The sequence below is a fragment of the Herpailurus yagouaroundi genome, unplaced genomic scaffold (genome assembly GCF_014898765.1).
Source record: "Herpailurus yagouaroundi ecotype Mexico unplaced genomic scaffold, PumYag 250, whole genome shotgun sequence".
NCBI classification, from domain to species: Eukaryota; Metazoa; Chordata; class Mammalia; order Carnivora; family Felidae; genus Herpailurus; species Herpailurus yagouaroundi.
The window spans coordinates 18584488-18595976 of record NW_024412467.1 but is presented as its reverse complement, the minus strand read 5'-3'; the positions used below and the strand labels follow the sequence as shown (position 1 = coordinate 18595976).

The following is an 11489-nucleotide window of genomic DNA, read 5'->3' as shown; positions in this document are numbered from 1 at the left end:
TTATTTTATTTTATTTTATTTTATTTTATTTTATTTTATTTTATTTTTTACTTTCATTCATTCATGATTTTTGGCTATCATGAAAAATGTCACCATGAAAATTCACGTATAACTTTTTGTAGGGAGGCATGTTTGCAATTCTCTTGAGCACGCAGCAGGTGGAATGACTGGGTCATATGATAGCTCTGTTAAATACTCTCAGGACCGGTAGCACTGCTTTTCTGATTTTATCATATCTATCTTCTGCAGATTATGGGACCTGGAGAAACAAATCAAGCAACTGAGGAATTACCGTGATAACTATCAGGCCTTCTGCAAGTGGCTCTATGATGCCAAACGCCGTCAGGATTCCTTAGAATCCATGAAGTTTGGGGATTCCAACACAGTCCTGCGATTTTTGAATGAGCAGAAGGTACAAGACAGTTTGTCACTTCCTTAGATAACATTGAGGGTGCACTGTATTTTCCTCTGGTTTTCATAGCAGTGTCTAGGTTTGAAATGATATATTTTTTTAAAGACTTTTTTAAATGTTTATTTACTGAGAGAGAGTGAGAACGTGAGCAGGGAAGAGGCAGAGACAGAGAGGGAGAGAGAATCCCAAGCAGGCTTCATGCTGTCAGTGTAGAGACTGACATGAACCGTGAGAGCATGACCTGAGCTGAAATCAACAATCGGATGTTTATCCGACTGAGTCACCCAATACCCTGAAGTGGTGTTTGATATTACTAGTCCATTTGGTGAATGCTTGCATAAGGCCCAGTGGAAAAACAGTTGAGATATTGAAAGGAAATCATTGTGGAAATCAATTGTAAAAGAAATAATGTAACATTGTAGTAAAGTATCTTTATAAATTGAGGTGATAGGATCAGAAAAGTGTACAGATTTGAAAGATTCCTCTTAGAGAGTAAGAAGTCGAAAATCTTGCTTACTCTTCTGAAGGAAAAACATGCTCATCTTCTAAGGCTGACCTGTGAGAATACGAGTTCACTGCACATAGTCATAAACTGTGGAAAACCAGTTGTTCAGCAGTGAAATAGCATTTATTTAAAAACATTTATATACTTCAACGCTTATAAATATTTTACTTTTTGTCTAGAACTTGCACAATGAAATCTGTGGCAAGCGAGACAAATCAGATGAAGTACAGAAAATCGCCGAACTTTGTGCAAATTCGATTAAGGTATGTTTGTTTCACAAAGAATATTGGCATCTCATCAAGAATAATGGTAAGTGCTTGCTTTGGCAGCACACCTACTAAAACTGGAATGATACAGAGAATATTAGCATGGTTCTTGTGTAAGAATGACATGCACATTTGTGAAGTGTTCCATATTTTAAAAGTATATATTTTTAACTGCATTATTTTCTGATTTACTCGAAAGAGTATAAACTTCTTGAGGATAGCAGTTGTGGCTTTTATGTGTTCTCTCCTGAACATACCGTGAAAAGTTTGTTATCCATTTACTTGAATTCATTGCACGTTGGCAATATCAGTGAAGTGCCTGGTCTTCATTCTTTACACTGGTAATATGGGTAAAAATCTTCCTGTAGCATATAAAGATGTACTCCTTGGTTTAATAATGTAATGTTAGTGACTTGGACACTATCAATGCATGGTAGCCTTTGGGGTTGGTCATGAGAAACACAGCTTGATGATTTAGAACCATGAAATTGTAGCTGTCAGTGACTGTGAAATTCATTGAGTATATTTGTCTTAAACCTTTTATTCTGTAGGATTATGAACTCCAGCTGGCATCGTACACCTCAGGATTGGAAACCCTACTGAACATACCTATCAAGAGAACCATGGTTCAGTCTCCCTCTGGGGTGATTCTGCAAGAGGTATGTACATCGTTACGTATTTCTTAGAGCCAGCCCTTCCTGCACCTTCATTGTCCCTGCCTTCTTCCTGTCTTCCCTGCAGACCCTGAATTCACCCCTAGTTATAGGGTCTCCACTCCCAAAGGGTTTAATAGCAGGTTATGCTCCTTTAGTAGGAGTCATCAATACTGGAGTGATTTTAGGAGGCGGTTAGTGGAAGTCTGGATCTGTTGTTTATATAGTAGGATCTTGGTAGAAACTGGGCTTAAATTCTGGGTTTAGTGAGGGAAGCTTTTAACAAGTAGAAGATGTCTAGTTGATTTTTAAAAGACAACTTCTTCCCAAAGATGACACAGAACATCACCCATCAGATGGTTTAGGGGAAACACTCTAGAGGGATAAGGATAGGATACAATGTTGTTTTGTGGTGCTTCCAGATTTTGGAATTAGCACACATGAAGGAAGGGAGTTCACTCTTTATTTGTGTTAATTTTTAAGTGTTTATTTGTTTTTGAGAGAGAGTATGTGAGCAGGGGAGGGGCAGAGAGGGAGCGGGAGGGAGAATCCTAAGCAGGTTCCACACTGTCAATGCAGAGCCCAATGCAGGGCTCAAACTCCCAAACCATGAGATCGTGACCTGAGCTGAAATCAAGAATCAGACACTTAACCAACTGAGCCACCCTGGCACCCCAGGAATTCACTCTTAAATTATAATTTCACTATTTCATTGATTTAGGAAACAAAATTGGTCAGCTTGCATGGGACATTTTTTTTCATGCAATAATTGTTTTTTTCTTTTTTTCTTTCACCCCTTTTTTGCAAGGCTGCAGATATGCATGCTCGATACATAGAACTACTTACAAGGTCTGGAGACTATTATAGGTTCTTAAGTGAGATGCTGAAGAGTTTGGAAGATCTGAAGGTAATTTACTTAATTTATTTCCTTGGAGTATTGGCAAAGAAAATGGAATAGAACCTTATTATTACTGCCTCATTAGAACATGGATCTGGACATACTCCCTGGTATATACTCACTGTTGTAGAATTTGTTCAAAAGTCAGGGGTTAGTTCTGTGCTTCAGGACACTGCTCTGAATGGAGTTAGGTGATATTTACAAAATTCTAGCTGCTTTACCTTACGAAAAAAACCCCATTAATTTCATTTACTGTTTGGTCAAGGATTTTGCTTTTTTTGTTTGTGTGTGTTTTCTCTCTCTCTCTCTCTTTTTTTTTTTTTTATGTTTATTTATATTTGGGAGAGAGACACAGAGCATAAATGGGGGAGGGGCAGAGAGAGAGAGAGACAGACAGACAGATAGAATCTGAAACAGGCTTCAGGCTCCCAGCTGTCAGCACAGAGCCCAGTGCTAACTATGAGATCATGACCTGAGCCGAAGTCGGATGCTTAACCAACTGGGCCACCCAGGTGCCCCGTGTGTTTTTTAAATTAAGGAACAGAACATCCTAGACTGGCTGGATTTGGATTTTTTTTTTATCAACATACAGATTTGCTTTATCAAATTTTTATGTTTTTATCAACATTGAAAACATCTGATTGTTTAATTTATTCGTCATTTCCAATACATGCATTGAGTTTGTATGGAAATTTAATACCTTGAAATAAAGGAAACGTAACTTATGAAATCTTAAGCTTTTGATCTTGGAAGAAATCACCTCATTTACACATGAGGCAGGGGAACCTCAAAGACGCTGTATTATTTGCTAAGATCATACAGGCAGTTGATGGAAGAATTACGATGAGAATACAGATTTCGTGGGGTTTTGTCCAGTAGCTTTTGCTTTGTGTCACTCTTTCTTTTTTTTTTTTTTTTTCAACGTTTATTTATTTTTGGGACAGAGAGAGACAGAGCATGAACAGGGGAGGGGCAGAGAGAGAGGGAGACACAGAATCGGAAACAGGCTCCAGGCTCTGAGCCATCAGCCCAGAGCCCGACGCGGGGCTCGAACTCACGGACCGCGAGATCGTGACCTGGCTGAAGTCGGACGCTTAACCGACTGCGCCACCCAGGCTCCCTGTGTCACTCTTTCTATGTGTGCTTATGTGTGTGGTGTGCGTGTGCACATGTGCAGGTGTGGGAAGAGACACGAGAACACACAATGGTCTGGGAGGGGGGAAAAGACTGTTTCTTTTTTTAGGACGTGAGAGGTTTTCCTTTCATCCTCATTTCTGATTTCACTTCCGCAGCTGAAAAACACCAAGATTGAAGTTTTGGAAGAGGAGCTCAGACTGGCCCGAGATGCCAACTCTGAAAACTGCAATAAGAACAAATTCCTTGACCAGAACCTGCAGAAGTACCAGGCGGAATGTTCCCAGTTCAAAGCCAAGCTTGTGAGCCTGGAGGAGCTGAAGAGGCAGGCAGAGCTGGACGGCAAGTCGGCCAAGCAAAACCTGGACAAGTGCTACGGCCAAATAAAAGAACTCAATGAGAAGATCACCAGGCTGACCTACGAGATCGAGGATGAGAAGCGAAGACGGAAGGCCGTGGAAGACAGGTTTGACCAACAGAAGAATGACTATGACCAGCTGCAGAAGGCAAGGCAGTGTGAAAAGGAGAGCCTTGGCTGGCAGAAAATGGAGTCTGAGAAAGCCATCAAAGAGAAGGAGTACGAGATAGAAAGGTTGAGGGTTCTGCTGCAGGAGGAGGGCGCCCGGAAGAGAGAATATGAAAGTGAGCTGGCAAAGGTAAGAAACCACTATAATGAGGAGATGAGTAATTTAAGGAACAAGTATGAAACAGAGATTAACATCACCAAGACCACCATCAAGGAGATATCCATGCAAAAAGAGGACGATTCCAAAAATCTCCGAAACCAGCTTGATAGGCTCTCGAGGGAAAATCGAGATCTGAAGGACGAGATTGTCAGGCTCAACGACAGCATTCTGCAGACCACCGAGCAGCGAAGGCGGGCCGAAGAAGATGCCCTGCAGCAAAAAGCCTGTGGCTCTGAGATGATGCAGAAGAAGCAGCATCTGGAGATGGAGCTTAAGCAGGTCATCCAGCAGCGCTCCGAGGACAATGCTCGGCACAAACAATCCCTGGAAGAGGCTGCAAAGACCATTCAGGACAAAAACAAGGAGATTGAGAGACTCAAAGCTGAGTTTCAGGAGGAGGCCAAGCGCCGCTGGGAATATGAAAATGAACTGGCTAAGGTAAGGAACAATTACGACGAGGAAATCATCAGCTTAAAAAACCAGTTCGAGACTGAGATCAACATCACCAAGACCACCATCCACCAGCTCACCATGCAGAAGGAAGAGGACACCAGTGGCTACCGAGCCCAGATCGACAGCCTCACCAGAGAAAACCGCAGCCTATCCGAGGAAGTAAAGCGACTGAAGAACACGTTAGCCCAGACCACCGAGAACCTCAGGAGGGTCGAAGAAGACGTCCAACAGCAAAAGGCCACGGGCTCGGAGGTGTCGCAGAGGAAACAGCAGCTGGAGATTGAGCTGAGGCAGGTCACTCAGATGCGGACGGAAGAGAGCCTGAGATACAAGCAGTCGCTCGATGATGCCGCCAAGACCATCCAGGATAAAAACAAGGAGATCGAGAGGTTAAAACAACTGATAGAAACGGAAACCAGTGAACGGAAACGCCTGGAAGAGGAGAACGCTAAATTACAGAGGGCCCAGTATGATCTGCAGAAAGCAAATAATAGCGCGACGGAGACGATAAGCAAGCTGAAGGTTCAGGAGCAAGAGCTCACGCGCCTGAGGATCGACTACGAGCGGGTGTCCCAGGAGAGGGCTGTGAAGGACCAGGACATCACGAGATTTCAGAGTTCTCTGAAGGACCTGCAGCTGCAGAAGCAGAAAGTGGAGGAGGAGCTGAATCGGCTGAGGAGGACCGCCTCGGAAGACTCTTTGAAGAGGAAGAAGCTGGAGGAGGAGCTGGAAGGCATGAGGAGGTCTCTGAAGGAGCAGGCGATAAAAATCACCAGCCTGACCCAGCAGCTGGAGCAAGCATCCATCATTAAGAAACGGAGCGAGGACGACCTCCGGCAGCAGAGGGACGTGTTGGACGGCCACCTGAGGGACAAGCAGAGGACCCAGGAAGAGCTGAGAAGGCTCTCCGCGGAGGTCGAGGCCCTGAGACGCCAGCTGCTGCAGGAACAAGAGAATGTCAAACAGGCTCACCTGAGGAACGAGCATTTCCAGAAGGCGATAGAGGATAAAAGCAGGAGCTTAAATGAAAGCAAGATAGAAATCGAGAGGCTGCAGTGTCTCACGGAGAACCTGACCAAGGAGCACTTGATGTTGGAGGAGGAGCTTCGGAACCTCAGGCTGGAATACGACGACCTCAGGAGGAGCCGGAGCGAGGCGGATAGCGATAGAAATGCAACCATCTCTGAACTCAGGAGCCAGCTGCAGATCAGCAACAACCGGACCCTGGAACTGCAGGGGCTGATTAATGATTTACAGAGAGAGAGGGAAAATTTGAGACAGGAAATTGAGAAATTCCAAAAGCAGGCTTTAGAGGTATTCACAAATATTTGATCACAGCTTCCCTGTCCTTCAAATAATTCCCTCCATTTTCATCTCATCTCAGCTGTGCTCCTGCTAACTGGGATGGCCACTTACGGAAAGTCTAGTTTTTCTCCTTATTGCTGTACTACTAGCTGTCATAACCCAGGCCACTGCTTGAAAGCAATTTGCCCTCTTTGCCCTTCTGTTCTGTTCCCGCATCAATACCAGTCTGTGTGTCACCTCTGTTTGGCCGTGCTTTTCAAACTTTAGCACACCATCAGATTTAACACCTGAGAGCTTGTCCTCTGACTATTCCAGTCTGTTTTCTAGAAGATAGCTCTTACTTAGTGAGCTATGACCTGCATTTTTTCATTAAAATTTTCCTAAATAAAAGCCATGGTAAAGGTATTGTCTATGCAATTTTGAAATCACTTTTTCTTGCTTGCTTGCTTACATGGCGTTTCTGCATGCATGACATGTTCTCTTTTGATCATGACCCTGATGTGTTTGTTTTTGCTAGGTTTTTCTTTTAACCCCTAGTTTAAAAATACCTTCTTTAAGTTCTAATACGTTTGACTTCTATAGACAATATTTGTGTGGGGCTGGGTGTAGGGTGTGTATATGCCCATAGATTTATTTTGTTTTATTAAACATGTTAGTATAGCTGTAAGAGGGGAGATGTAGGTATAGCAGGTGTGATAACCTGGGACAAAATTCCCCATATTTTTTCAAACCATTATTTCTGTTAAGAGTAAGACAGGTCTATAACTTCTCCTAGTTCCTTCTAAAAAAAAAAGAGTAAGTATGATGCCATTTATCAAAGTGGCAACATACCTCTACAGAATTTTTTTTTCATAATTTATAAGATAACAAAATAGCAGTATATCCAGGGAAAATAGAGGAAGTTCAAACTAAGTTTTATTTTTTAAGTGTAGGAAAAGAGGAATTATAACCCTATGATACGATCAAAACGTTATTTCTTCCCATTTCTTTCTTTTTAAATTCTAGGCATCTAATCGGATTCAGGAATCAAAGAACCAGTGCACTCAGGTGGTGCAGGAAAGAGAGAGCCTTCTAGTGAAAATCAAAGTTCTGGAGCAAGACAAGAGCAGGCTGCAGAGGCTGGAGGATGAACTCACTCGCGCGAAAGCAACGCTGGATGCGGAAAGCAGGGTGAAACAACGCCTCGAGTGTGAGAAACAGCAAATCCAGAATGACCTCAATCAGTGGAAAACCCAGTACTCCCGCAAGGAAGAGACAATTAGGAAGATCGAGTCGGAAAGAGAAAAGAGTGAGAGAGAGAAGAACAGCCTTAGGAGTGAGATCGAAAGACTCCAGGCAGAGATCAAGAGGATTGAGGAGCGGTACAGGCGCAAGTTGGAGGACTCCACCAGGGAGACGCAGTCACAGCTGGAAACAGAGCGCTCCCGACTTCAGAGGGAAATCGACAAACTCAAGCAGCGCCCCTATGGGTCCCATCGGGAGACCCAGACAGAATATGAGTGGACGGTTGACTCCTCAAAGCTGGTGTTCGATGGACTGAGGAAGAAGGTAACGGCCATGCAGCTCTATGAGTGCCAGCTAATTGACAAAACAACCTTGGACAAACTGCTGAAGGGGAAAAAGTCCGTGGAAGAAGTTGCTTCTGAAATCCAGCCTTTCCTTCGGGGTGCAGGGGCTATCGCTGGAGCATCTGCTTCCCCTAAGGAAAAGTACTCTCTGGTAGAGGCCAAAAGGAAGAAATTAATCACCCCGGAATCCACAGTCATGCTCCTGGAAGCCCAGGCAGCTACAGGCGGTATAATTGATCCCCATAGGAATGAGAAGCTGACCGTTGACAACGCGATCGCTCGGGACCTCATCGACTTCGATGACCGTCAACAGATATACACAGCAGAGAAAGCTATCACTGGTTTCGACGATCCGTTTTCAGGCAAGACCGTATCTGTTTCAGAAGCCATCAAGAAAAATCTGATTGATAGAGAAACCGGAATGCGCCTGCTGGAAGCCCAGATTGCTTCAGGGGGTGTGGTGGACCCCGTGAATAGTGTCTTTTTGCCGAAAGACGTAGCCTTGGCCCGTGGGCTGATTGACAGGGATTTGTATCGGTCCTTGAATGATCCCCGAGATAGTCAGAAGAACTTTGTGGATCCAGTCACCAAAAAGAAGGTCAGTTACATGCAGCTGAGAGAACGGTGCAGAATCGAACCACACACTGGTCTGCTCCTGTTGTCAGTGCAGAAGAGAAGTATGTCCTTCCAAGGAATCAGACAACAGGTGACCGTCTCTGAGCTGGTGGATTCCGGTATATTGAGACCATCCACTGTAAATGAACTGGAATCAGGTCAGATTTCTTATGATGAGGTTGGCGAGAGAATTAAAGACTTCCTTCAGGGTTCAAGTTGCATAGCGGGCATATACAATGAGACCACGAAACAGAAGCTTGGCATTTATGAGGCCATGAAAATTGGCTTGGTCCGACCTGGTACTGCCCTGGAATTGCTGGAAGCCCAAGCAGCTACTGGCTTTATAGTGGATCCTGTTAGCAACTTGAGGCTACCAGTGGAAGAAGCCTACAAAAGAGGCCTGGTGGGTATTGAGTTCAAAGAGAAGCTCCTGTCTGCAGAACGAGCTGTCACCGGATATAATGATCCTGAAACGGGAAACATCATCTCTTTGTTCCAAGCCATGAACAAGGAACTCATTGAAAAGGGCCATGGCATTCGTTTATTGGAAGCACAGATTGCAACCGGGGGGATCATCGACCCGAAGGAGAGCCATCGCCTGCCAGTTGACATGGCGTACAAGAGGGGCTACTTTAATGAGGAGCTCAGTGAGATTCTCTCGGATCCAAGTGACGATACAAAAGGATTCTTTGACCCCAACACAGAAGAAAATCTTACCTATCTTCAGCTAAAAGAAAGATGCATCAAGGATGAAGAAACAGGGCTCTGTCTTCTGCCCCTGAAAGAAAAGAAGAAAGAGGTGCAGACATCACAAAAGAATACCCTCAGGAAGCGCAGAGTGGTCATCGTTGACCCAGAGACCAACAAGGAGATGTCTGTTCAGGAGGCCTACAAGAAGGGCCTTATAGATTATGAAACCTTCAGAGAACTGTGTGAGCAGGAGTGCGAGTGGGAAGAAATAACCATCACTGGATCTGACGGCTCCACCAGGGTGGTCCTGGTAGACAGGAAGACAGGCAGTCAGTATGATATTCAAGAGGCTATTGACAAGGGCCTCATTGACAGGAAGTTCTTTGATCAGTACCGATCTGGCAGCCTCAGCCTCACTCAGTTTGCTGATATGATCTCCCTGAAAAATGGCGTGGGCAACAGCAGCGGCATAGGTGGTGGCATCAGTGACGACGTTTTCAGCAACAGCCGACATGAGTCAGTAAGTAAGATTTCTACCATATCCAGTGTCAGGAACATAACCATCAGGAGCAGCTCTCTGTCTGACCCCCTGGAAGAATCAAGCCCCATTGCAGCCATCTTTGACACAGAAAACCTAGAGAAGATCTCCATTACAGAGGGAATAGAGCGGGGCATTGTCGATAGCATCACTGGTCAGAGGCTTCTGGAAGCTCAGGCTTGCACAGGTGGCATCATCCACCCAACGAGTGGTCAGAAGCTCTCACTTCAGGATGCAGTCTCCCAGGGCCTGATTGACCAAGATATGGCCACCAGGCTGAAGCCCGCTCAGAAAGCCTTCATTGGCTTTGAAGGTGTGAAGGGAAAGAAGAAGATGTCAGCAGCAGAGGCGGTAAAAGAAAAATGGCTCCCCTATGAGGCAGGTCAGCGCTTTCTGGAGTTCCAATACCTCACTGGAGGCCTTGTTGACCCAGAAGTGCATGGGAGGATAAGCACGGAAGAAGCCATCAGGAAAGGATTCATCGACGGCCGAGCAGCTCAGAGGCTGCAAGACACCAGCAGCTATGCCAAAATCCTGACCTGCCCCAAAACCAAATTAAAAATATCCTATAAGGATGCCATGAATCGCTCCATGGTGGAAGATATCACTGGCCTACGCCTTCTGGAGGCCGCCTCTGTTTCTTCCAAGGGCTTGCCTAGCCCTTACAACATGTCTTCTGCCCCAGGCTCCCGATCGGGCTCCCGCTCTGGCTCCCGCTCCGGCTCCCGCTCTGGCTCTCGCTCTGGTTCCCGAAGTGGGTCCCGGAGAGGAAGCTTTGATGCAACAGGGAATTCTTCCTACTCTTACTCCTACTCCTTTAGCAGTAGCTCTATTGGGCACTAGTAGTCAGTTAGTTGCTACTTCCTTGGCTTCACTTATGTGAATTTTCACTTTACTAAATACTAACAAAAGAAAACCTAGTGCTTGCAGTATAGTGATAGAGTTTCAATGATTAAGAAGATATAACCTTGGTTGAAATCAAATACTGTTCTGGCTTTTTATCTTCTCAGCTCATCTAACATATCTAATACACTGGATGTAGTGTGTCTGAAATGGTAATCAGTTGTAAGGATAGCACAAATTGAACCTAGAGTTCGTTCCTTCTGTGTTTAGTTTTTTTGATCGGTTCTTGTACTTCTTTTGGCCTATAATACAGATTTCTGTTCTTGGAGATGAAATTAAGTTGATCATTGATATTCTAGACATCATTCTGTTTTTCATCTAAATATTTCCATTTTCTGTATTAGGAGAAAATTACCCATCCCATTCTCCCCAGAATACTCCACCCCAAACCCAAACATTTTGGAATGAGTCTCCTTTAGGTTTAGATTGTGGATTGTGTAACCTATATACTCTTCAATGCACCTGTTTGGTTCGGCATTAATTTGACTATATGTGCGTGATAGCAGCAATCTTTGCTTTTCTTTGGTCAAACTTTTCTGTTTATTTTGCTTGTCATTTACTATGTACTTTAAAAAGGTGTCTTTATGAAGTTTGCGATTCTGGCAATAAACTTTTAGACTTTTGAAGTTTCTGTGTTTTGATTTTATATGTTTATACATACGAGGCATTTGTCAGCATCTTTCTGTTAATATGTCTAAAATCTTCTGTTTACTAAGTGCCTGTTAAGGATGACCATTAAAAAAAAAAAAACTATATTAGTTCTGAATTCTTGTTAGAAGTTGGTCTTTTGTAGTTTTTTTCAACATTCTCAAGTGCCTGTTATGTACCAGGCAGAGCTCTTGGAAAGAAGCCCATGTAAAGAG

The 11489-nt window shown here is 44.1% G+C and overlaps 1 protein-coding gene and 1 non-coding gene across 3 annotated transcripts in view; both read left to right on the top strand.

Moving 5' to 3' along the window:
- Nucleotides 1–11252, top strand: part of DSP (desmoplakin) — a 48666-nt gene extending 37414 nt beyond the window's left edge. Inside the window, exons 19-24 of one of the 2 annotated variants that reach the window (XM_040460648.1) lie at nt 250–412; nt 1097–1180; nt 1735–1842; nt 2645–2743; nt 4027–4524; nt 7318–11252. In XM_040460648.1, coding sequence (XP_040316582.1) covers nt 250–412; nt 1097–1180; nt 1735–1842; nt 2645–2743; nt 4027–4524; nt 7318–10566 — 4201 coding nt within the window. In that variant the 3' untranslated portion in view covers nt 10567–11252. Of the gene's footprint in view, nt 1–249; nt 413–1096; nt 1181–1734; nt 1843–2644; nt 2744–4026; nt 6322–7317 lie in introns of both variants that reach the window. The other variant, XM_040460647.1, reaches the window with a different exon arrangement.
- On the top strand, nt 1231–1337 carry LOC121020647 (U6 spliceosomal RNA). The gene has a single exon (XR_005786247.1). It is a non-coding gene; the product is annotated as a U6 spliceosomal RNA (small nuclear RNA).
- Nucleotides 11253–11489: the final 237 nt, after the last annotated feature.